This window comes from Tyto alba, unplaced genomic scaffold (assembly GCF_018691265.1).
Source record: "Tyto alba isolate M040663 unplaced genomic scaffold, T.alba_DEE_v4.0 Super-Scaffold_13, whole genome shotgun sequence".
Taxonomy (NCBI): Eukaryota; Metazoa; Chordata; class Aves; order Strigiformes; family Tytonidae; genus Tyto; species Tyto alba.
This window is the reverse complement of record NW_024881275.1, coordinates 4571409-4598210: the sequence shown is the minus strand read 5'-3', so window position 1 is coordinate 4598210 and position 26802 is coordinate 4571409. Positions and strand designations below refer to the sequence as shown.

Sequence of the window (26802 nt, the reverse complement as noted above, 5' to 3'; positions counted from 1 at the left end):
TTTGAAAGGGCCTGCATACATCCGTCCATGGGAGCACTCCAATTGTATGAGCTATCCCATCACATCTTTGTTCCATGAATGACATCGTAGCTCTGCAGCTTCACACAGCCACCTACTTTCCCATCTTCTTCCCATGCTGCATGCATTAGTGTACAGGCAGGTCAGAGATGCACCCAGGTGTGCCAGTTTCCAAGAAGAGGGGTAAGTGCTTCTCCCTCACAGTGCTAGCCTCATTATCTTTGTACAGCTACTTCCTTGTTTGCGGTTACACACTTGTGTGATCCCCCTTCTGACCTGTTTAGCTGTTTTCAAGGACTCCCCTCCACAACACCCAGCATCCTTTGCTTAACAACCCCGTCCACCACTTTTTCCTCTTGATTTGCAAGTCATCACCTCCTTCCTCTTTCAGTCCTAGTCTAAAGCCCTCCATATCAGTTTGGTCAACCTGTTAGCAAAGATGCTTTTGATCCACTTGGTCAGGTGGATGCTGTCCCTTCCTAGCAGTCCTTGAACCTCAGAGAGGATCCTATGGTCATACATGGTGTCAACACCTGCTATGCAACTGGCTGTTAACCTACAGCATCCACCACTCTTCTTCAACCTTCCCCCTCCTCACCAGCAGTATCTTCTTTGGTCTTAAATATTTGTGCTAAGTTCTCTTTTCTCCCTTCAATGCTTTTTGTTTCATTTAAATAAATCAGACATTGTGTCAATACAGCAGATGAAATGTTATAGGTAATGTGAAAGGTGTCCCTGACCAGGGCAGGAGGGTGGGAACTTGACAGTCTTTAAGGTCCCTTCAACCCAAACCATTCTATGATTGTGTCCAGTATCATCCTTAATAAAATAAGATTGAGGGAGATTAAGATAGTATAAATTACCTTCCACCATTTGTAAACACTTTTAATATGTTACCACACATCTCATAAAAGTACTTGTTACCTTTTCATCACTTGAAATAACACCTTTGTGGTTTTTTTTCAGATATCATTACATTTCTTTAGTACTCAAGCCTCTCTTTCCCTCCTCCGTCCTTGAAATTTCTACCACTCCTTTACACTGGTACCATCAATTGTTTGAGGTACCTCAAAAAGACCTCATTTTTGCTTATGCTCCATGTCACCAAGACCAGGGATGGAGATCAAAACATATATTATTTTAAACACTCTACCTTTATTAGGGATTCTTTGCATCTTGGAGTCCCATGCATAAGATTACACAAACCAACTCCCTAGCTAAGGGGGAGTGTACTTAAAATGAAAGGAAGTGTTATTAAAACAAGCAGCCTGCATAATATATTTTTTATATTTAAATTACTAAATTGCTCAGGAAGTACAAAATCTTTAATTTGTTTACAAAAGAAACCACACATTTTAAAATCAAATGTTTATTCTGACCACCTCACAATAAGCCTAACCACTTCCACTCAGTGTGAGAAACCACTGCACCTCCATCTAGACTGTCTATTAAGCCACGATCCTCAGAATTCAATATCTCAGCATAAAGTTACAGTAATATTTCTCTGGAATAATGGTTTTATTAGAAGGAATTCAAAATCAGGTGCTAGCATGTCTCTTCAATTATTCCTAGGTCTTCCTATTTGTAAGAGAAAGAAAATGCCTTTTCAAATCAAGATAACAGGAGGGAAAATAATGCAAATCAAGGCAGTTATTTTTTACACAGGGTAGCAGGTCCACTAATTGAGCTAAAATGCTTACAAGTCAACACACTTAAAAAGTGCACCTTCAAAATCCATTTCTTTACTGAAGTGAAGGCTGCAAGTTGTAACTGAAATCATCAGGATTATTTCCTCTTAACCCACCGAATGTCTCTCGACATCCTCCCCACCCTCATTCAGAAGGAATTCACTGTACTCGCACCCATAAAGGTTATTGCTGTATTTCTCAAAAACAGAAATGCCTGCAGAAATATTTCAGCTTACAACTCAAAGCAACACAGAAAATCTTAAGCCATTGAAAAAAAAAAAATTAAAAGTAACAATGGTATCTCTAATCTTAATTTTAAATCTGACTTTGTGGTAAATATCCTTCTGGTATTTTTCTGCACTTCAAGCAATTAAAAAATGGATGTTCCCACTCATTTGATCAGGTCATTTTTCTCACGATTCCTGAAGGTTAGTAATCAACCACAAGCAATATGTTAACAAAGTAAAGCTGTCACATGAAATTAAAAAAAATTCACTGCATTAATCTTCTTGCAATCAGCCAAGACCACATGGCACAGAAATACAGTAAGCGATATGCCCACTCAAAATTACATGCTGCGTGCAAAGCACATTTTGCCAAATCTACTCTTTCACCTGTATGTGGTTACACACTACTTCTATATTTATTAATTCACTCTGGAGAAATGTACAACCTGAATTATCTCATAACACTCGAACACATCTTCTGCCCCCACACAACACACACACATAAAATCACAAAACACAGGGTTCGTTCCAATCCAGGCACTGTCTAGATCAAGTCTCTCACATACTTTTAAGTCTTCCCATTACCACTAATACCAGTTTAAATTCAAAATTATTTGTTTCAGGATCATGAATGAAGATTAGGTGTTGGTTGCCACAGGTATCATATCCTCTACTTGCCATACTCTAAATTAGAAAACACAGAGTTTAGAATTTAGCCAAAAATCCACAACTTACAAACAAAAAAATCTAGCCCTGTTTAACAGAGTATACATGTTTGTGGAAGAAGATGCTCAAGGTCAAAGTCCATAATCACATGTGAGTTTTGAGTGCCTCTCGTGAACAAAACCTAAGACCCATCAACCCATGTGATCTCAGATAAAAGTAATTGAGCACGCAATCATTAACAAGCTTGACTCAAAAGTAATAGAATAACTATTCATCTCTTAAGAGATGAGGAACTGCTTCACACATTAAATAAAAAGTGTCTGCAGTTACAGAATAGCTCACAGAAAATTACATTCTTTGAATCCATTTCGTAAGACCTTCGTCACTCTAATTCTACATACATCCATGACCCTATGACACTTCAGCTTTGCAGCTTGGAATTTGAAATCCAAATTCAAGACAGTGTAGACAGAAGTCACTATCTCACTGGTCAGAGACACTTCTGTCAACCTTTATAATGCTGAGAAGCACTCAGCCCAAAGAAAATACAACTACTTAAGACAGTTAAGTCAGTTTCTCTGCAAAACAGAGGTTGGCAACCAACTTTGTGGTTGAAAATGAGACCTAAATAGTGCAACCACATAGGGATTACACTGTCAAATAAACTGCAGTCTGGCTGTGTTTCTGTGACAGAGGAAGGTCTTTGGTTAGAGGTATCTTAAGTCTTGAGCACTGTGCCCAGTTCCAGGTCCTTCACTAAGTAAGGCATTCTTACTTTTTCTTGTGCAACACAGCACATGTTTTACAAGAAAGCTTTTAATAAAACATAACAGAGAATGCTAGTGGTCTACAAGAGAAGTGTTAGCAGCGACACTGAGGGGAAGATTGTCAGCTTTCTTAAAACTGTGAAAAAAAGATGAGAGGTCCAAAAGGCAACAGTATAAGGTTGTACAAACTATAGCCTAGACTGTGGTTTTTGCAGTCTACGCCTTTTACACTACATACCTGGAGACGCTGATAATTTGAAGAACAAAAAGTAAGAATAAGCAATTAAGATAAAGTTACAATACTCTTATCTACAAGTTAGGTGTTACTTATAATACATCAACAGTTATCTCAGAATAGTAACCAAAAAAAACCAAACAAATTTTTAAAAGTACTTCTGCCTAAAGGACATTTTTCTTTTCATCATGAATTGATTTACAGAACATGCAGAGCAAAGATAAACAAAGTTAATAGTTTTATGCCAAAACACCACTCCAGTCTCCTCATTTTGACCTTGTCCAAGGTTATCTTCTCACACCTGTAGTAACAGGCCAAGATTTTTCCTTTACCACATACCTAGGTATTACAAATAATTGAAACACCTAGCTTTACCCAGGACTTTGAAACCACCTGTTCTCAAACAACCACCATCTCCTCCACTGCAAGACGAGGGCCTTGAGCTGAAGCCAACTGTTGCATGCATCAGGATTGCAGTAGCAATACAAGTGCGTGCCTGAAAAAGCAGCTAGTAGAATCCAATTTACAACTTCACCTTCACAAATGCAATGCCAGCTACTTACTTTCTGAACTGTTAAGTCTTGTAAAAATAAGATTTTTACACAAGTGCACTGGAGTATTCTGTAGGTGTTAACTCAGGGCATATCAATCTCTTTCAGTGGTAGCACACAAACATACTAATAAGGTTGTGAATTTTCAAGTAAGAAATGGAAAAGCTTTTATATTTGTAGCAACCATCAAGATGTCTAGGAGAATATAACGAATACTCTTATCTTCTGCAAGTGGTATTTGTGAAGCCGAGAAGCTAAATCGATACAACCTAGTTGAAATGCCATTTAATCAGTGACACATTATTGTTCTTGCTATTAGATGAGAATTTTCCATATGCAAAATATTCTCCATATGTGCATGTCCATGCTCAAGCTGCAGCTTGCAAAGGCAAGATGGTGCTCTCCTGAAACATAAATGTAATTCAAAAGTGTTTGCTAACAGTAAAAAACATTATACAGGATGGTCAAGAAAAAAAAAGTGAGCTCACTGTGCAAAGTCTTAAAATGAATGCTTCCTGTGAAAAAGACTACTTCCACAAAATATCTATAGTCAGAATGATATCTTATATAGTTGACAACCTGAAGCAGTTCAAATCTTACAACTGTAAAATCAGAGATTCATACGGCTAATTTGGGGAAGAAAAACTATGCCAAGAAACCTCTTCAAAATTAGGATTCTTTTTTCTTTTTTTTATGGCCAAGTTTTCCCTGAATTTGTATTTTCCTGCACCTATCACTGTTTAGCAACACAGCAGAGATGACCAAAAGCTGCATAAAGTGGCTTGAAGAACATACACGGGATTCAAGACTACCACCAAACTGCTCACTTTCGTGGGTCTTTCCACCCAAAGGTCACTTCTCCTTTGACCAGTGTCTTTCCATATACTCAAAGGACAGCTGTAAACTGCTAGATGGAGGGAGCACGACTCCCTTGGAAACAAGGTGTTCTGTTTAAAACCGAAACTACATTACAGTCAGCCAATTCCATTTTATCTGACAGTCTTGCTTCTTTTTCTACTGATGCTCTCTAAGCACAAAGATTACAGCACTAGTCATCACCAGGCAAATCAAGTTACTGCTATAAAAATCCCATGACCAGAAGAACAGCATTTATAAAATTGCAGAATTATCATTATTAGTGAAGAAGCCAATACAGAATGTGCAGAAAACCAACATATACCCAACGTGCTATTAAATTATGAGAAATCTAGTTTAGAGAACTGATCTACTACAAGGGATAAAACAAGCTTATAGTATATTATTATTGTTAAAAGACTTTAAAAATCTAATTTACCCATACCTCCCTGATTAGCACAAGTAGGAACTATGGAAGCTCTCACTCTCCAAGAACATTTGCTTTACAAATAGCAGGCTTTGCCATTATAGAAATCACTCCAAGCATAAAAAGTGAAAAATCTTTAACAACTCTGCTGAACAATCTAAAACATCATGGCCTTACATGGTATTAGGACAATTGTGCACAGCTTAAAGATGTGAGCATAAATTGAAGTGAAACTACACAGATGAGGCCTGGCAGTCCCAACTTGGCAGAGCGCTGCCAATAAATTGTTTCAGTGACTTGATTTATAAGCCTCTTGATGCAAAAGGAACTGATGAACATTTCATTCTCCTGTTGCTTTGGAACAGGAGAATACAGATTCTAAACAACATAAAAGTAGACAACAATCTTTTCACTTTGCTTACGTCATGGAATCTCACACAAAGATTATTTGTCCACACTGCCAGCAACTAGCAAAGAAAACTGGACCTGATTTTTCAACCCCATCAGGCAACAGAAGCAAGCACTCAGTTTATTTAAATAAGGGCCTGCACTGAGAGGAAATGTTGTATTTGCTTGCAACTTTCCAAAAGTAGCTTCAAAAACAGAGCTAGATGATAGCACACATGCACTCCTACAAATGGCAGGAACTTCTCAAGACCTTTTGATTAACCTCTACAAAAAATAAAACAGAGAAAAAAAAAGAATGGAGGAAAAAAAAACTACACAGTTCCTTCCAGAATTCAAAAAATATATAATAAAAAAATACCTTAGTAGAATCAGCTGATTAAATATTTAAGTATTAGAGGAGTTAAAAGTCAGCCTTCACTCAAATACAACTCTAAAGTGTATTGGCTAAGCAAGACTTCCGTCCTTTGAACAAGCACTATGTTGCCATAGTTCAAATGACACATTGACATTTATGTCCGTATAGAAGAAAAATATATGTATTAATGGCATATATAAAATAGGGTTTTATACCCACACTCACGTATCCCTATGGTACTCCACACATCTCATATCTGTAAGACAAGTACGTTAGAAGTAGAACCAAACAACACCAATGTTTTAAATGGTAACTAAGCCCCTTACTACAAAATTCAGCAAACCTTTATAGTGGAGGGCCATTCATGAAATAGCCTCCACTATTTAAGCTACATATACACAACAAGCTTATGCCATGAGCAGCAATCACACTAGTCAATCCGTGCTCTTCTGCTCCTGTCGATACCACAAGTTCCTTTACCACGTCTTACACCGGGCACAGTAAGCTGCGTCTGTGCCGAAACATCTGTCAAGGAAAGTAACCCGAGGCAGGATTTTTCACAAGCCCAACACACTTGCATGCTGCCACAGCACAGCCAGGTGACGCCGAGCTCTGAAAATGAACCAGCAACCATCAAAAAAAAAAAAAGAAAAAAAAAAAAAAATCCAGAGCGTTTGTCGAAGGTTTCTAGAGACAATCGAGACCACGGGTGGTTAAATTACGTGACATACAGCAGGCGAGTTTGAGAAGCGCAGAGACCGTGCGGTATCTTTATGAAAACACCCCTGAGGCCCGCGGCAACGGCTTGTCACTGGGAGAGGGGCAAAGAGGGGCCGTGACCACCGCGGGGGAGGAGGCTAAAAACGCGTCGGCGCGGTGACATATAAAGAAGCGTTTAGCTACAGAGACCAAAGGGGGGGGGGGGGGTGTCACCAAACCGCCTCAGGAGGCCACAAACACCGGGGGGGTTGGAGGGGTGTAGGAGCTCACAGCGCCGAGCCGCCGCACCCTCGCTGCCAGGTTCCTCCCTCACAGCCCCCCCCCCCCCCGCGCTGCCCCGCTCACCATGGTGCCCGGTCCCGCCGCCGCCGCCGCCGCTCCAGCCGCCCGGCCCGGCCCCGCGCCCAGCACATAAATCCGCCGCCGCCGCCGCTCCCGCCCGGCGCACGCCTCTCCGCCGGAGGTCGCGCCAGGACCCCGCTGCGCCCGAGGCCCGCCTAGAGCTGTCCACCAACTGCCTGCGCGGGCAGGGCGGAGGACGCGAAGGACGCGGACCCCGCGGTGCGGACAGACAGCACTTCGGCGGCCAATCCCCCCCCCCACCACCACCACCACCACCACCACCCTCCGCGCCTGCCGTTACGCCCCCGGTTGCAACGGTTGATTAATTGCCGCCGCCGGCCCCTCCCGCGTGAGCCCAGACAGGCGCCGCGGAGGGCAGCCGGTGGAGGGCGGGGCGCCGGCCACGTGACGCGGGCTGTCGCCGCCGAGGCGCTGACTGACGGAGCGGAGGGGTCGGTGCCCACCGCGGGAGAGAAACGGGGCGGAGGGGACGGACAGACGGGCGGGGGATCAGCGGAGGGAGCGGGGCGACATTCGCGGGGGGGGGAGGAGGGTGTGTGTGGTGTGGGTCTACGGCTGCACATCGCGCATGCGCCATAGGCTCTTTCACCCCCCCCGGAGGTCTGGCAACGCATCTACGCATGCGCAGAGCTGGGGGGGTTGTGAAGCCGGAAGGGGCAGCCGGAAGCGCCGCTTCCGCCCGGCGCCGGTAACGGCGGTCCCTGAGGGGCGCGGGGCTTTCCGAAAAGGTCTCACCCCCTCCTGAAGGGACCCTCTGTGGGCACCGGGGGCCCGCCGGTGTGCCGCGGGAAGGGCCGAGCAGCCGTTTGACCTGAGGGAAAAAGAACACGCTGTGTTGTAAATCCTGCCGCTTTGAACGCGCCGCCGCGGCCCGTCACGCGTGGACGGGGGGGCCGCAGCGCAAGGGTTCTGCCTCAGTGGGGAAATTGTGTTATCGTGGAGAACATTTATCGACGTCCGTTGGTATTTTGGCAAATTCAGCCTTTCGGCGAATCCCAAGAGTTCGCCGTGAATTTCCGATTCACAGCGAATCCAAATCACTCCACACGCAATTGCCTAGGAAAAGATAATTTAGTAACATTGTAACCACTGTCATGGAGACTTATAAACTCTGACATTCTGACATTTTTCATCATACCTTTAAAATACATAATGGCTAAGAGAAAAAAAAAAAAAAAGGGCAAAACTCACTCAACATCACAATAATAATAGAGCAAACAGACTTCAAGGGAAATTCTCTCAGATACCAGAGATTATAGTATCAAGGACGAAGACAAGATGTTCTTGACCATTTCGTTTTAGTCAACGAGTCTTGCGTCTCCTGATTTGTTAACGCTAATTTGATGTTTGTGGCAAATGTAGCGTGGTGGAGAAGAACACTGCCGAGTTAAGACACCAAATTCTAGAGGCATTCTGTTAACACCGTTAATCGTGTGTTTCTGGCATGCAGAGCATACTAAACTAAATTCTTAAGCAGTTAAAACTGACAAGCATTAATCCTGTTAGTGTACGAATAGTAAGAGAGCAACCAATTTGAGACATAGGTAACATTTCTGAATGTAAAAGTTTCAAAAGTGTGTGTCTTTGAAAGGAAATTCATAACTTACCTGGAACTCTTTGGCATGGGATTTCATCACTTGTTCATTTGGTGGCATTTTATGAAAAATAACTAGTCGAAATCAATAACAAGCAGAGCTATTTCATTAGCTGAAACAAGAATTGCATATTGGTTAGATTGAACTCTGACAGGCATGAGTTTAGAGCCCTAGCATTTTAGTTCTAGTATTGCTGACAGGGTGTTAACAGAAACAATACTGACACAAAAACAAGGCCAAAGATGTTGTAGTGCTATGCAAAAATGGATTTTTTTTTATTTATATGGGCTGAGTAGGACTTTTGCAGCGAGCAAGCTAAAGAAGGTTGTCGCAGCCATTACTAAGTGCTGTGGGTACAAACGCTCTCTCACCTGTGCTGGTGCTCTCCTAAACCCTCTCGTCTCACAGAGCAGGCAAGTTTTAAGAAACCCATCAGAGCAGACACGGCCTTGCTGCCCGTGCCACCTGGATACAAGGCTGGGTTAAGCAGAACATGTATGCCTTATTCTTCGGGAAAAGGGCAAGGCTCCCCACAAATACCCAGTCATTTCTAGACTGCTGAATGTGGTCTCAGCAGCCTCTCTGTTCTCTTTATTCCACATGGCTAAACTTCATTTTCCTTCAGGTTACCATTTCCTCCCCCACACTAGGTATTCTTTGACATCCACAGGAAAAAAATCAACTTTTTGTGTAACATGCAACATAGTTGCTACCATGACTTAAACTTCACTTTAGGTCTAAGCAGAGGTAAGCTTCCCAGTTGTGGTTTCAACCCAGCTGATAGCTGAACACCACACAGCCATCCTTCTCCCTGGGATGTGGGGGAGAGAATTGGAGGGGTGAAGAGAGACTCATATGTTGAGATAAAAACAGTTTAATAATTTAAATAAAATAAAACAACAGTAATAGGAAGCACAAACAGGTAACACACAATGTGGTTGCTCACCACATGCCAACTGATACCCAGCCCGTTCCCAGCCAGCGATCCCGGAGGAGCCAAGATCCCCAAACCACAATCCTGGCAGTGAGAGAGAACCCCCCCCCTTCCCGGCCGCCCCTCCTCTATATGCTGAGCATGACGTTACATGATTTGGATTATTTCACTGCCCAGTTTGGGGCCGGTGCTCTGGCCGTGCTCCCCCCCAGCTTCTTGTGCACCCGCGCACGGGCAGGACGTGGGGAGGTGGAGAGTCCTTGAAATCTCAGCAACAACTGAAAACGTCAGTGTGCTATCTGTTCTTCTCATATCACATCCCATACTGAGTCCAAAGCACAGCACTATTCCAGCTACTGAGAAGAAAAATTAACTCTGTCCCAGACGAAACAAGGACACCAGGTTTTTTGAACGTACGTTGATCATATCATTAGGAGTTCAGAAAAGTTTTCTGCCTGTAGGAAGGATTAGGACTTAGAACACTGACAAGCTCTGAGAAAGTTTTCAGTACAGTCTCTACAGGCTCCTTCCTTAAGCTTGGTGTTAGAGCTGATCACTGTCCCACCTTCTTTAAGAAGAGCATTTCCACTGCTGTGATTTGAGATGAGCTGTTCCACCAGCAATTTCAGTGTGTGTGACCACAGTGAGTCTGTCACGCAGGTCTTGTTCTGCTGCCGTGGCCACACAGGTGATGACTTTCATTAAAGAGAGTGAGGGCGACAACATTATCTTAATCAGACTTAGTGATTAAAGAAAGTGATCCTCACTTTTGTATCCAGCAGATCTTTACATTGTTAGGTCTGTGAGGGAAGCTTAATAGAGCTATGGCACAATTGTTCCTAAACTCCAACACAATTACGTTGTGAAATAACTTCGCACTTTTTGCGGTCAAGATGGACAAAACTACAGGACAGATTCTTCTTTAAAGCAAGTTAACGCAAAAAGCCAAAAGCAAAAACCCTCTATTGCTCTCCTCCTTTATTCCTTTATACTTTTTCTACAGGGTGTACAGACTTCATGTATGTGTTCATACATCACATGTTCACGGAAATGAACCCTGTCCCTTGCCAGGGCAGAGAAGTTAATATGCATGAGCTCATCACACAAGTGTAGTAAGATGAAAAGTTCAAGAGTTCAAGCTCCCAAGATTTCTGGTATCTCTATTCACCTAAAACTAGTTCCAAGTACAGGGTTATCAGTTCTTCTGATGTGTCTCTTTTCTTATTGGTTCAGAGTGGTTATGCTCTCTTACTGCAGTCGATAAGCTTGCTCATCTTGCAGCTCCTCCTGTTCTTGTTTGCTCTCTCAGGGGTAGTTTGGAATCCTTTCAAGGTCAAAGCCGTCCCTCCCCAGGGCCTCAGTCCAGCTGAGGTCCCCCACATGCACTCTGACACAGTAGCAGTCTTGCTCCAAAAGCAGAGTCTCAAGGAAATGCAGAGGAGGAAAACTGTCAAGGAGATTCCCTTTTTTTCCATCAAGTGCTAAGAAGATCTAATGTCATGGTTATCTGTGGGACAGTACTTTGCTGTCAGGAGTTAAGGGGGTTTCAGTGACTTCCATCTGATCCTTCATCATTTGAAAGTGATAAAATGTTATAAACATTTTTGAAGATGCATTTTATCTCACAGCCTCCCACATGGCAAAAAGCCCAAGAAATCTTCCCCTGGAAAATGATCCTGGAAAGAGTCGAAACGCTTATAGACACATGACAAGTGCCCACTGTAATGCTAAAGCAAGGCAATCAAGCTGCTGAAACAAAATTTAAAAGAGAATAATGATTTTATTTAATACCATTTACAGTCCCTAGATGACAGGATGGTAAGCAGAAGGTAATTTAGATCAACAAAGGCCAAATCAGCTAATAAAAAATGAAAAAAAGACAGAATGCTGCTACTTAGCAACATTTCAGAGCAATTTGCAAGAAAGAATAAGAACTCCACTTCCTACGATATGCTGGGATTTGAGTTGTCTAGCGTAAATCATAAAACATACTAGAAATTTCCTGTGTTCTTCTGAATCAAGAAGAGACATATTTTAGGAACCTCTTCTTCCAGCTGCACCATTGTTACTCCACAAAGGATGAACAAGAGGTGCTGGAAGAGATGAGTGTTCCTGTCTATTTTCCTAGATTTGTGGAAATTCTGCCTCTTTTCGGATCTATGAGAAAAATTAAAGAGCATCTTTGCTTGCTCTGAAGAATTTGTTCCACATAGTGAAGCAGAACTGTAAGCTGCAAGACTTCTAAAAGTTGATATGAAATGTACCACCGAGTTTATCTCTTACAGTGTATCTGTAAACTCACATTTGGATGGCCTAAATACCTCCTGAATCTCTCTGTCTAATTATTGTAGAGGTTTAACTGTCTCTGACAGTCATTCAGAGATCTGAATGCTTAACGGTCTGCCCCCTACTCATTCACTGAAACTTGGGTGGAATGTTTGCCACCTGAAAATTTTCCCTCATTTTCCTTGGTCCTGTCAGTGTCCTGAAAGCACCAATAGGTGTTACTCTCCCTTACCAGTATCTGTACTTATGTATTTGGCATTAGAGTTTACCCACAAGGTGAGAGAAGTTGCTATTATTTTGTGAACAGGAATCTGAGATAAAGCTAGGGCTGATCTTTATGTTAAGTTCTTTTAAAATCACTGGGTTTCCTGTATGTTAATAGACCCCTGTAAATACATGGCACTTTAAAGTCTTGTATCAGTACAAATTTGTTTATGAAAAGAACAATGAGAACACATGTCATTTCAATGTGTTCTGTTTATTCTTCCCATTTTTGGGGGATGCTTTTCATTTTTGCAAGTTGAAGACTGCTAAGAGGCTCACTTAAAGCCTAATTTAACACGTGAGAGGATATTGAAGGGTAATTGTGGCAAAACCATCAAAATCTGTTCAGAGAGGGCTCATTATTTTCTTTTTCGGAAGATAGCATGTCCGACTGGAAAGCTTCCACTTAGATGAATAATTCTGAATCTTCTGAGTAAAATAAAAATATTTCCCAGCATTTAAAAATAAAAACATAGGCATTTAGCATACAAAATGGGAGAGGGTCTACTTGGTGGTTCTTTTGACTTAGGTGGGTGACTGCTCAGCTTATTTAGACTGGTTCTGTGAATAGTGCTAATGAAGCTTGGTTTCCTGTGGATTTCTGTCTCATGATTGATAGATTAGAAATGCAGCTTTTAAGAGCGTGTCTGGGGCATTTACAATGTCTCTGGCCTACACACAGACAGTGTAATTATAATTGAGAATTTTACTTTACAAATGTGCTGGATACAGGCTAGTGGGTTCCAAACTGAATGAAAAATCACTTGCCAGCATATAAGCAGACACATTCACACATCCATAGGAGTTTACATAGAGCTGCACTGCAGGACCATATATGCCTTATTTCCATGAGAAATCAGAGCAAAAAGAAAACACCTGTGTTTGTCTGCAGTGTGCTCATTTAACCTGTTTTACCGTGTCATAAGACAGAACCTGAGTCTGGCCTGAGTTTTCTAGGTGTTAATCTCCACTCCCAAAGCCTCTATCACATTTTGAAATGATGACCAAAGTACTTAAACTATGTATGGATGTATACCTTTTTATATATTGGTTCCCATGACTATGCTGTGCACACACACGTTCATACACATATATGCATTTGTATGTATAGGAATCATGTGTGATCTAAAACACACGCTCTTCCAGATGGGAACACAAGAGACAACAGACTAATCTAACTGTAGGCTCCAAATTTGCTACTTAAAACAAGGTGCTCCTCATTTTATCTACTGTGTGTCACTTCTGAAGTGGCTACTGTTCTGTTCGATTAAGGTAACTTGAAATTTACTTTCTGATAGTGAGCACACATTTCCTTTTTTTCCTAAAAAATCAAGTTACTGAGCAGCAAATGCCTTCTTGCTGAGCAGTGCAGTAGAGGTAGAAAGGCCTGTGGTGTGTTGTGACTTCACTTAACCACTGCATGTTAAAAGAATTTAAAAATGTGTCTCTGACAGTAATATTTCCTTTTTAAAAGACCTGAGTGGTTTTGATGTTTTCTTCTCTGTACTGTACTTTAAGGTTTCATCCACATTGTTTTAATATACACTAAAGTGTTAGAAAAATGAAGTCGTAACAGCAGCAGTCAGAATTTAATTATATCATCTATGAGCCAGTGCATGCTACCATTTCCCAGAGTAACATTCTTGTGTAAAAAATCTTGCCATTAGTGAGCAGACTACAAATTGGCAAAGTGTTCCAGATGTGTAATGCAAAAAAGGTGACATTCTTTGGTATTTTGGTATTAGAGATAGCAGAGGATGAACAGCACACTAAAATCTGCAGTGCAAGTGGGGAAAAGAACTTGTGCTGGTTTGCAGGAACGGGACCGCTGAAGGTCTTGCAGGTCAGAAAGAGAATTTTTAAATCAACCCTCTGCTTCAAGGGGAAGCAGTGTAATGAACAAAGTAACTCTGGTATATTTGGAGGCTTGGGAGCAAGTTCACAACGTGACAGGAGCATTCTTCAAACTGTTGGCTGAAATGCCATAGGCCTCTACTCAGTGTCTCAGCTCCTTCGGCATCCAGAAGTGTATTCCGAGTGTCTGCAAGTATTATTATGAGCCTTCAGCTGATTCTGCTTGTAAAATAATAATAAAAAAGTAAACAAAAACTTGTCACCCTAAGGATATTCTCCTTTACATCTAGGAATCAGATTTAATAAGCATTGTTTGTAAGGCTCAGGACAAGGAGTCCTCCACCCCCTATTGATACTCCAAGCAGAGGCCTCTGCATTTCTCGCAAGAATGATGTTTTGTGGAGATCTAAACCGTGAAAGGGGCCCCAGGATGAATGACCGTGGGTGGGTGGAGATCAGACAGTGACTTGTTCTTGTTCTAGTCCCATGCAGTCAAAGGGGAGACAAGGGTCAGGAGACAAGTTTTTTCCCCCCGTCATGGTCCCTCTGCAAGAAGAGGAGATCAAGGTCAGTGATGAATTTTCTGCTTCCCTGTGCTGTCTGGGAAGGACAGTCAGCTATGTACAGAGGGCTGCATGCACAGAAAACCAAGCAGCCCTTTTATTTTTATTTGTCAGCTGTGGCTACCTTTCCAGCAACACGCAAGCAAATCACAGGTCTGATCCTCTCCTCAGAGAAATCCCCGAAAGGCCAGCGACAAGAAACCCATCACGCAGCGAGCCCTGAAGAAGTTAACTGGCGTCGTAGCTGGAAGCACTGCTGCCGTCTAATGAGTGAGAGTTGGTAAAATGAAATGGTAAGCCAACATGTGAGTTATGAAGATCTTCCCTCACTGTTGGGAGTTATCCAGTGTCCCATAGATGCTCATTATGTGCTGTTTATACCCAATAGTAAAGACATAGGCTGCTTCAGTAGCATTAGCTGGAAATGATGCTCTGTGATCACAGAATAAAAGCTATCGAGGAGTTTTGTTGCCTGTACTTATTTATGTCTGTATTTTTTTTTCCTCTCTCTCCTCTCCCCCTATCAGAGTGTTCTTTGTAGGAGCAATTCTTTACTCAGTTTAAAATAAAGAACACCTTGAAATCATCTCGGTACAGGCTGATTATGAAGATGTTAGCATAACAGGCCAAATTAATCCCAGTGTAAATCCATTTATTTCAGCACAGCCACACTAAGGATGAATCTGGGTCAAAAATGTCTAAAATAAATGTAGTTGAGATGTAAGTCTCAAATTAAAAAGTGGAACAGAACAACACATCCGTTGAGAACTTTCAACTGTGCCCTCGTGCCTTATTGTGATTCCATTGTAGCCCTGGGTTAAAAATGTGGAGAACTCTGCCATCCTCCTGTAACATGTCACAGAGGCAGAGTTAGCATTATTTCTTCAGTATGCAAAGGAGAGATCAATGAGTTTTCTAAACTGGCTTCAGGTAAACGATGCTGAAACAGTCAGTGTTTCGGTGTTAACTGGGAATACACAGTTCTAGATGCCAGGACCCTTGAGCTTTGGGACATATATGAAAAAGATGAATGTTTTCAATCCTGACCTTTTAGTTCTCTGAGATTAAAAGGGAATAATAAAAAATGAAAAAAAGGTTTAAAGAAAAAAATAGTTGTGCTAGCAAACTCTCTGTTATAGAGGTACCTCCCCTAAGATGCTTCTCTTAACAGCCTGCAATACTGTGGAGCACAGGAAAACTCAAACATACCAGCAGTAGACATGTTTTTTCATTCTTAAACGTTTCACCCTGCCTTCCTAAGGAAATAAACTGTAATCACTCTATGTTTGTGTGTGAGTGTGTGCATGATAGCTTCACAGTCATTTAACCTGGATACTTTAGAGCTGCTTGTCCAATTCCTACCAAGCCAGCCTGAAAGATCCTAAGTTCTTCCAAGTCCCATGAAAATGTGAAGCCAGTGTTGAGAGGAGACCCTCATTATTGCTACCAGCAAGGGTAACACTACAATGTGAGCTCACCCCTTAGTAAAATCTATGTGGAAGAGCACACTAAATACAGTCAAATCATCAGCTGGCCCTTGTATCTCATTCAGACATTAGCAAATCCAAGCGCAAGACACAAATACAAAGGAGAGCAGGCTTCACTAGCTCCACTGCTAATGTGATATTTGTACTCAGGCAAATGTGAGTCTGCCATTTAATAGCACCCTGGAAAATAAAGTTGCCTGTTTTAAAGTTATTTTTGAATTTACACCCTGTCTTTTATGCAATAACCTATGAAGCACTCTTCATGAATCTTAAAGGCAAGTCTGCACCTGGCCTTGCAGATACTCAGAAGTACATAGAGAGAGATAGAAATACTATAGGTATGTTTGTATGTATATATATATATATATGTAGATATGAAAAGCCCTGATAGATATATATACATATCTGTGTAGGAGTTTATGTACACATATGTGTATGTCTATATACTACATATGTTTATATTTACAGAAAACTAGACAAAATGCTGCAGCCACATTCTTAGTTAAAATTTTGGGAAGAAGTGTCTCAGTTGAGGACTTTGTACTTAGACTCCAGTGAATACTGCTGAGTTGAATCTTTGAAAAGAGAGCCACATCAGTGACTAAAAAAAAAAAAAAAAGGATTTATCAAAATTGTATGTACCTCTTGTGCAAATATTGGTCTTCAGGTAAAAGGACTGTATCAGGCAAGTACTTCCCTTCCCTCCCCTTCCACCTCCTCTATTCCAGGTAAATAGAGGAGTGGACCTTTATATAAGTTGGGAGAGATGAGTCCAGCATGCCTGGGGCATGAGAGCACTGGCAAAAGACAGTGTGTTTTCTCAGTTACAGCCCAAATACTATGACTGTGTCAAATGATAAACAAGTTAAACCTGAGACTTCAAAATCATTAAACTGTTGGTGGCAAAACCCTCTGAAGAAAAATAACTTTTGTTTCCTGTGTCTTGATTTTCTGGCACATATATGCTTCTACATCCTCTGTTGGTGAGACTTGGAAAACAATAGGTTGATAGCAATTATCTAACCAGAACTGTAAATGCCAGCTTAGCAGTGAAAGATTCTGATAGGGTTTTTCTGCAGAAAGACTTTGCTGGCTATGAGGGCAAAAAGAAGAGCTACTACAATGCTTAAATAGCCACTTGGCTTTCAAAATGTTTCTCTATTCACTGCAACCATTTGAGGCTTTTCCCCCCTTTGTGAGTGTTTTATAAATATTTTAAGCATTTTGATTTGGTTGTCTATGGAGAAAAAAAAAATTAAAAAAAAACACAAAACCAAAGTTCTCTACAAAAATGTTTGAACTCAGCCTGGCTACTGAACAAGGAAGCATTCATAATGGGATATTAGTTCAGAAGTGCTCTGCAAATAGTACTATCAGTTACAGACAAGTGTAAACAGGACCAAAAGACAAACAAAAAGTATTTTAGTCATGAAAGTAAAAAAAAAAAAACATGACTACATTTGCATTTACACGTACTTTATACAAAGTACCCATATAAATTCTGAAGGATTGTAGAGGACATGAGGAATGTGAACTCAACCCCTGGTAACCTTCTAGTAGCAGACAGAATTACACCAATATTAAATTAGGAGGAAATTAGATGACACTATCTCTTCCCTCTTCAAATCTCTGTTCACTTCACACAAGCAGTATTTTGAGTCCGGTAGACCCATCCTCCATTTCAGACTCCTGTATGTAGCATCTTTAGGAGCATAAGTGTTGTGGAGACATTTACACTAAGGTCTTTGGACATGGGAGAATTTTTTAGCTTAGAAAGAATGCAAACAGCATCAGCTTTCTTGGTAAGTCATGCCATATTTAAAAACCATATTCTAAATGACAGGAGAGAATCAGAGCATTTTGCCTTTAGACACGATGGGGAACATGTATCTGAGACGTTCTCTCACACCACTTTCAGTCCTATTTTCTTTCTGTCCCTGTCTCAGGAGTGTTTTTGATATTTGCCATATCTGCGTTAATGCTTATGAAACACTTATTTGTCATGCATCACTTAGAAAAAACTGATGGATTTTTTTTTAGTAACAGCACTTTCCTGATGCTTCCCTTGTGCTGAAAAATTACAGTAGCTTCAGACCTTACTCTTCTATGTGTCTTTCATTCTAATGTCCTGAAAAAGAGACCTAATAGCTCATCGTTGATACAAATCAAACAAGAGTCCTGGGAATCTGGTCATAATCTCTTGTGGGCAGCATGATCTTTAAACTCCTTCCTTCTTTCTTTTTCTGTCATACTCAATCATCATTTTGGCATAATTTTTAAAAATTAATTTTCTGTAAGAAAATGGATACAAACAGAACAAACAGTTGCCTGAATGTTAGACAGCATAGGAGAAGTGAAGATGACATGCTACCCTTTTGATATGTCTGTTCAATATTTACTGTCAACTTCAACTAACATTTATATAATATGAATATTTTAAAACTAACTCATTACTACACCCAAGTACTTACTTGAGTAAATATGTTACAACCAGCTCTACCCTACCGTGTTCCTTTAAATGCTAGCTAGTTGCCTGTGCAATGAAAGAGAAGAAAATCAGGAAATAATGGATAATGAAATTGATTTGATAGCTCTGATTTGGCACACTGTGCCTTCATAGCAAGAATTGTTCCTCTTTATCTGCCAGCAGAGTATCTTGGGTCACAGTTGGCATTTTAAAAATTATATGATCATTTTTCTGTTGTTAAATGAACTTTGGCTAAGGCATTTTGGTGCACAAATAGGATAGATTCAAGACACTAGAGAACCTGTCCTGGAACAGCGCAATAGTTTTGTGGATGTGCAAAGGTCATGGCTGTGCTTTCAAGCTATGGTTGGTACCCAGAATAAAGATGGAATTATAAATGCTGAAGATTACAGCTAAAATGACCTGATGTTCTGGCATCTATTTTTTTCCCTCATGTCTTGTACAGGGCTGAATGTTCTGTGACTAGCTGAGGGATGGTGTGGTGTACATGGGCTTTTAGGCAGTCCTTGGCACCAATCTTTACTTCTCCTGCTACCTTGGGTCATTCTGGTTTTCCCCTGACCTCTTGCAACCTGTGTTTTGCTGAGCTTCTCTTGTGTGTACCCTGATATGTATCCCTCTCTCCACTTGACCCACAAGGAAAACTGTGTTTTATACTATTTCTGTCCATGGTGTCTGACTTCTTAAATTTAGCTTTAGGACTAACGTTTCACGCCAGGCACTGCCAGTTCAACAGCCTGTATTGACCAAAACCGTGACTCTTACCATGGAATATGTTGCTGTTATCTAGAAATTCTGTGTTTAGTATGTATCACAGAGCCATTTTAACACTAGATCATCTTCATGTATTCATTATTAGCTTTTTTTGAGCTACATTGCTTTTTCTTTTTTTTTTTTCTTTTTTTTTTTGGTCAGCCTGCACTGAATGGACACCCTGACTCATAAAATGCAATGGCTGTTATAACTCATGGAGTATAAGAACACAGTAATACATAGTGAGCATTTGCTACAAAGTCACCTACATGGGGTGGCTCTAAGGAGCATGGACAAAGGCTGAGCCATATTAAAATAGGTCAGTTAACTGTATATACTTAAATAACCTTTCCAAGGACAGTCACTGATCAGGAGCAGGCTCCTGAAGTGGTTTAGTTTTTATAATGGGCATGAACCTCAGTCACAATTTTTCCCTCAGTGAGACAACTCAGAAACCTTCAGCTGGTATTAAAAGGAAAAAAAAAAAAAAAAAAAAGCAAGGAGAATTTAATGTGTCTATTCCTGCTCTGGTCAGGAAGAAGACCGTAGGTCAGCTCAAGCTTCAACAAGTTTATCAAGCCCACCAAGAGCCTTGTAGAAATTAGTGTAAGGTAGCTTTTAGTCCTCTAAGAGGGAAGGAATTTATCTAATTTGCAACCTGTCAACTAGTCCTGGAAAGCTGTTAGCCAAAGAGGTCTCAGGTTATGTTTGGAAGAGTTGCCTATGTACTTGGTTAAATGGATTTAGGAGGTTGCTGCTGGCTGGGGACTCCCTTGCTGTAAAGATTACTTGCATATGCAGTGTTGTTTCCTCTGTTTGGACACAGTTGGATCCTTTGTGCCATGTGCTTCTTGACTAACTGTGGAGCTACTGCTCCATCAGCTCACTCTGAATTACTCAGGTCATGTGTCTCACTGCTTTTTTAAAGTGTCACAAGCTAGTGTATCATTTTGGTAATGTGTACTCCCCTCCAACTCTTCAAAGACTGTCAGTTGCAAATAAAGGAAATGCCTTTAAAATCAGGAGGGAGAATGACATCAGAATAGAATATGACTGGTGGAAAATTTAAAGTAATTATCTTTTAAAATATTTTTTACTGTTATTTTCACCAAGTTCTACTTAGTTTATAAGGTTACTGAAAAGTCAAGTAACCTTTGACTCAAATCTGATGTCCTCACCTGTGAAGAACAGAGAAAACAGCACAGAATTGTAGAGATATAGATGTATAGTTATTGGGAGTGAAATAGTTGTGGACTTCTCATTCTGTTTTCACAATGTGTAGCAAAGATCAAGCCGAGATCAAGCTAAGAAAATTTATCTGTGATGTTAACTGCAGTAAGAGACTTTGTATGGACTTTTGTGTAAGAGATATCTTCGGGAGTTCTCTGCTGCCTAACTGTACCTGCCTGCAAGAAAATCTTCCTGCTCAGGAAAGAAAAAACCAAACCAAACCAAACCAACCAAAAAAAAAAAAAAAAAAAAAAAAAAAAAAAAAAAAAAAAAGAGGAAGGAGAAAGAAGAAGAGGAAAAATAAGAAGACGACAATGAAAAAGCAGAATAATGTCAGATTCATCGAATTATATAATGATTTGGGCTGGAAAGGACCTTAAAGGGGAGGGAGGAGAGCGGAGGTCAGTTGCCTTGTCCCCTTTTGAACGGGCACAACCTGAAAGCCTGGCTCCAGGTGTATGAATTTGCAGGATTCAGTGCTGTTCCGGATGGGCAGAGCTTGTTGTCCTCTTGCAGCGTCTGCGAGTCGCACCGGTGTCTGAGGATCAGGGCAGTCGGGAAGGGTCGGAGGGTTTTGGGGAGGGGATGGGCATGGTGCCGCCCCGGGGACCCCCCCGCCGGCACGGCTCCGGGAGCCCAAAAAGCGATTATTGAACCTGGGACGGAGCAGAAAGCAGATTACAAACAACAACAACAACAAAAAATATTAGGGATCCTTTCACTGCAATAATCCTGTGCACGGATTGCATCATCAGGATGCCAGGGTCCCCGAGGGTCCGGGACCCCCCTCTCGGGGGTGCTTGAAGGAGACATGAAGAGTTTAGGAGGGTATAGGTGCTGTGCCAAGGCAAACGTCTTCCTGAGAGATGCGCTGCGTCAGCCAGGATTAAACCGTCAGAGGACGGTGCGGAAGAAAGTGGATATTGTGAGCAAATCGACTGTCACACCCGATTTGACAAATTCTGATTCGCTTTTAGGAAAATGTCTGTTAATCCTATTAGGGGGAGGGAGGAGGAGAGGCGCGAGTGGGCGCGGACCGGGTGTGTGACCGCAGCCGCTGTGGAAATCCGGGATTTTTGGGTCGGGTTTTCTCGTCGCACCTCTCAGCGCTGCCCACCCACCCACCCCCAGCCCCGTGAAGGGGGGTCAGCAGGAGCGAGGACGCGCGGAAGGAAGGGCAAAGGGAAATTCGGAGTTTCCTTCCCCAGACTTTGCAGGGGACGTTTGATTTCCCCCCTGCACCCCGTTCGGGGGTCGGCTCGGAGCCTGGGCTGCAGGCGCTTGCGCCCCCGACACCCCCCGCATCCCTGCATCCCCCCCGCATCCCTGCACCCCCGCATCCCTTCATGCCTCGCACCCCCGCACCCCTGTCATCCCCCGCATCCCTGCACCCCCGCATCCCTTCATGCCTCGCACCCCCGCACCCCTGCACCCCCGCATCCCTTCATGCCTCGCACCCCCGCATCCCTGCATCCCCCCGCATCCCTGCACCCCCGCATCCCTTCATCCCTCGCATCCCTCGCACCCCTGTCATCCCCCGCATCGTGCCGGCCTGCGGGCGGGCGGGTGGGATGCGGCGCCGCTCCCGCTGCCTGGAGCGACTTTCCAGCACCAAATATTGCCCCCGCAGGATTTTCAGCCCCCGGGCTGGCACAGCAGGTCGCCGCTTTCCCCTCCACGAGGGTTTGTAACCTCCTGGCTCAAAGGCTGCTTTTTCTCTGTTTTGTAGTTATATTACTGTGTGTATTATATAGCGTAAACACGTATTACACACGTCGATTCAGATCCAGTGGGACGGCCTTTGGGTTTTTATAGCCCCTTTCACCCTCCTAAATCGTTTTCAAGCAACGCATTGTTCACTTTTGGGGTGGGGGGGGGGCTTTCTGGAAGGGACAACACCCGAAGTTTGGGGCAGGCAGAGGGGAGATTTCAGTAAGGGGTCACCTTCGGGTTTTCCCGAGGTGAGTGGGTGGGTGAGGGACACCCCAAACCCGGTTCCCCTTTGGGATGGGCGGCGGGGCAGAGCCCCGGGGGGGGCAGGGGACCACGGCCCCGGGACGGCACCCGGATTTTCCCGCTGTGCCCTGGCAATGGACGGGCGCGCTGGAAGACCCTGAAGGGACGTCCTAGAGAAAGGAGGCTGCCCGTGCTTTACTTATAATCACTGGCTGCCCGTCCCCCTCCTAAGTATTCAAATATTACGTTAATTATCGCCACTGCAGACTTTTATTCAAGTTCGGAAGGTATACGTGTGTATTTTTTTTTATTTCACCCACCTACCACGGAAGACCTGACTACATTTTGCATCCCCCCAAAACCAATGCATGATCCTGTTTGGGGTTTTTTTGTTTGCCTTTTTTTTTTTTTAAGGTTTTTTTTAAGTTTTTTTTGTTTTTTTTTTGTTTTTTTTTGTTTTTTTTTTTCTTTTTGCTGTTGGTTTGTTTTGTTTGGCAAGAGGCTGGTTTTGAACCAGAGGGACATTACAGTTGTCTTGTCAGTTCGGGTGATTTGAAAGCGAGCCCTTGCAAGCGCTTTAGCCTGCCCTCAGCAATCAGGCTTTAGGCTCACGAGGCTTTGATTGTAGGAGTTGCCTTATTTGCATTGATGAGGATGAACCAGCTGCTGGAGCATACCGAACTGCACCTGACATAATCACCGTGCTCAGGATTAGCGCAGGGAATCGGGAATCCGCTGCGCTGTGTGGCAATCTCAGCCCTACATTAGAGTCACTCATGCAAAATGACCCAAATTTGCAATGAGCACAATTAGCAATCCAAAGATGCATGTTAATTTGGGGGCTGGCATTTTCTTGCGGTTTACTTATTAAATATAACGATTATGTGCATCTTGGTGTGCAGGGCTGAGGGAGGATAACCTTTTTACTCTCTCTCAGGAGCCCCCCAAAGAATCCTAACTACAGTCCGTGATATTTAGGGCAGGCAAGAAATTCTGCACTCCCCAAGGGTGGTTTTGGTGTTGCTTTTTTCGTTTGTTTGTTGTTTTGGGGTTTTTTTTTGTTTGTTTGTTCGTTTGTGGGTTTTGTTTTGTTTTGTTTTTTTCACCTTTGTTCATTATTTACACCAATAAAATAGAAGGGGCTTGGGGTTTTTTAAATTCTTTTTCTTTCATTGTTTGTTAAGCGATTGCTTCCAACTTACAGGACAAAATGTTGTCTTGTTAAATTCCATCCCTGCAGCTGTGCAAAGCATACCCACACCTAGATCACCCACCACTCCTCTCCGTGGAAGAGGGGTGTTTCACCAAAGTTAAACTACGTGAGTGAGAATCTAGCAAAGTAGTTTCCCTCTGCACCGACACCCAAGGATCTTGAATTTGCAAAATAAATCAAAACCTGAGATCTATTTTCTTATGGCTTTCGTGCATCTAGGTTTTGAAATTCTCACCTATTCTTTGCGGGGGGGGGAAGAAAAAAAAAATGGTAATTCGGAGCAAAAGCGTGCAGTTCAAAAGCTAAAGCTCCCATTGGAGAACAGAAAATTTAATGAGCTTTTAATGGAATGCAATGCTCAGAGTAGTAAATTATTTGTTAGTTGACGATGCAATCAGCATGCTGATTAAGGTTGCTTGGTTTTTTACTAAACATTAACTGAATGAAAACGCTTAGTCCTTGTTGTTCTGCTTGGGAGGCTTTCGTGAAGCAAATGGACTTTCAAAACAGAGATTGTCAATAAAGGTGAGTGCACTCCAGGTGTCATTTGAATATGGTGATAAAATTCTGATAAATATTTAAAAGCATTTTAAATCTACAATGTTCGCCTAGTGTATTGTGAACTCTGTTTAAAGAAACAGTGGGCCTAGAAAGGCCTTCCATCAATCCCCGTTTCTCTCTTGGACTATGGATATTATATTGTATTCGGTAATTTTTTAGCTTTACCTTCAAGATGCACATTTGGACATAAATGTAAGCAAGGTGCAGAATTTGGAGACTCAATGAGTAAGAGGAAATAAAAACTACTTAAAGGGGAAATTACTGTCCCCAGCTAGGTTAGAAGTGTAATTAAAGCTCCTTTAAATCCACCCGCAATATTTATGCACTTAAAACTAAGTAATTTTTTAATATCAGATACTGGGGGTTTTATGAAGGGAAATATTTTTGTTTTTACTGTCGAATGAGATTTCTTTTTACTTTAGTGGACGAAGAAAAGCAACATAATAAAACTCCAGTGGCATTAACACCACAATAGGGAGGGTGGTTATTGTTCTTTTATGCATGTTGACTGTAAATATTTATCCTATTGAATCCTCAGACAAGCCTTGGATTGTACAGATCAATCCACGTATTGACTGAGTATGCGTCTTTTTTAAGACAATGTTTATCGTTTTGGTCTCCCATCTGCTTTGGTTTTACAGATTTACGAGATACAGAAAGGTGAATTTAAAAAAAAAAAAAAAAAAAAAAAAAAAAAAAAAAGGCTAGAAGCTTTGCATTTTATGTTAACGACGAAGTTCATCTTCTATAAATCCCAATTAGTTAAATCATCGCGTTATTCACTCACAACGATCAGATACCTTTAAAATCCGATAAATAACTATCTATGTGTTTTAACTATTCCTGTTTATGACCCAAGAGGTTAAAAGCCTTTGACTGGCATTTGACTTCTGACCTCATATAAATGTTATCTTATCAGTTCCTGCTTGTTAACTTGTATTGAGTGCTTGTCCCTGATGGCTTTTAGATAAAGGGGGTTTTATTATATTTCCTATTGAAACCGAACAATTTGCTTTGTTCTTCATCTGTAGTCTCAGCCCACATAGTAACCTTGTAACCTACCAATTTTTACTGAATAGACTGAAATCCAAACTATTTACAGTTCACAGGAAGCCTTACTTTTGTCTAAACTCAGTGAATTGAATCTACTGTTTTGTAACATAGATTGGTCTTTTTTATTAAGCTTCTGATCCAACGTTGAAAGTTCTCTTTTCTTTTTTTGCCCTCATTTTAAATAATTGTAGATTTTGGCCAAGACGAGAGGACTTAATATGATCATACAAAGACATATTTTTTGCCTGAATTTCAGAAGCCTCCCCAAAGATATTTTAAATATTCGGGTCTATTTTACCCATTGTATTTTCACATCTGCTAAAACGATGTAGTTGTTGCATACATCTACTCGAATTCTGCCTTTCATACTGAAGCAATCTCTTTTATCTTACATATTTGCCTGTACCTTACTGTCCTTCTCACGCACCCAAAATTGTCGATATTACTATGATGACTAAGATGTGCAGGAGGCATTGCTCCAGACAAACATATAATGTTCTGCTGTATTTGTATGAGCTTAACTGTGCTTAATACGTTTTATTACTGTTTGCATACACATTGGGAGAGCGCAACTGTAGTTCCTCTGGCTGATTTGATAGAGAACATTTTCCATTAATTTTCCTATGGAGATGAGACTATAATCATAGAGAAAGAATGAAAAGGCAGCCATCTTGTGGGTGTCATATTGCACCTTTTTATCCTTGGTTCTTTTCCAGACAGTCGTTTTGTTTGTTTGTTTTTTTTTGTTTGTTTGTTTGTTTGTTTTGTTTTGCCGTCTTATTGCCTTTCACCCTAATTAGCCTCGAAGATAGTACTTGATATGCAAAAAGATATTTTCATCATTCCATATCCTATAGAAAACTTACATTTCCCTTTGGCACTTCAGGCAATCGCTGTCTAGTGCTTACAAGGAAACTATATCTGCCTTTATATTTACTCATACATATGAATGAAACATAATTTTTGCATTCTATGGCTCTTTATGGAAATGTGTTTACAAAAAGCAAATATGTAAGTAAAATATTATTCTTGCAAACGAGATTAATTTGTCTGCAAACTAATGTGCAGGTATACAATTCAGGAATGATAAAACGGGAAATCTCCTGGATGCTCCCTCTCCCAAATTAACTTCGTTCTGGCTAACACTACTGATACTCACTGGAAGACCTATTTACTGTTTTAATCGTTCACATTGTCTCTGTGGAAAGTTTAAGAGCTTTGGTTCCTGTTAACGTCGATTCTATTTCAATATGTCGATCGTATTTCAACAAAAGAAATATTTAAT

The 26802-nt window shown here is 41.6% G+C and overlaps 1 protein-coding gene across 1 annotated transcript in view; it reads right to left on the bottom strand.

Annotated features, from left to right (window-relative positions):
• LOC104367031 (transmembrane protein 161B) overlaps window positions 1-7305 on the bottom strand; it is a 43847-nt gene extending 36542 nt beyond the window's left edge. Inside the window, 1 exon segment of the mRNA XM_042788038.1 lies at window positions 7263-7305. Within this exon segment, the coding sequence (XP_042643972.1) occupies window positions 7263-7265 (3 nt within the window). The 5' untranslated portion in view covers window positions 7266-7305.
• Between the last annotated feature and the right edge of the window lie 19497 nt (window positions 7306-26802).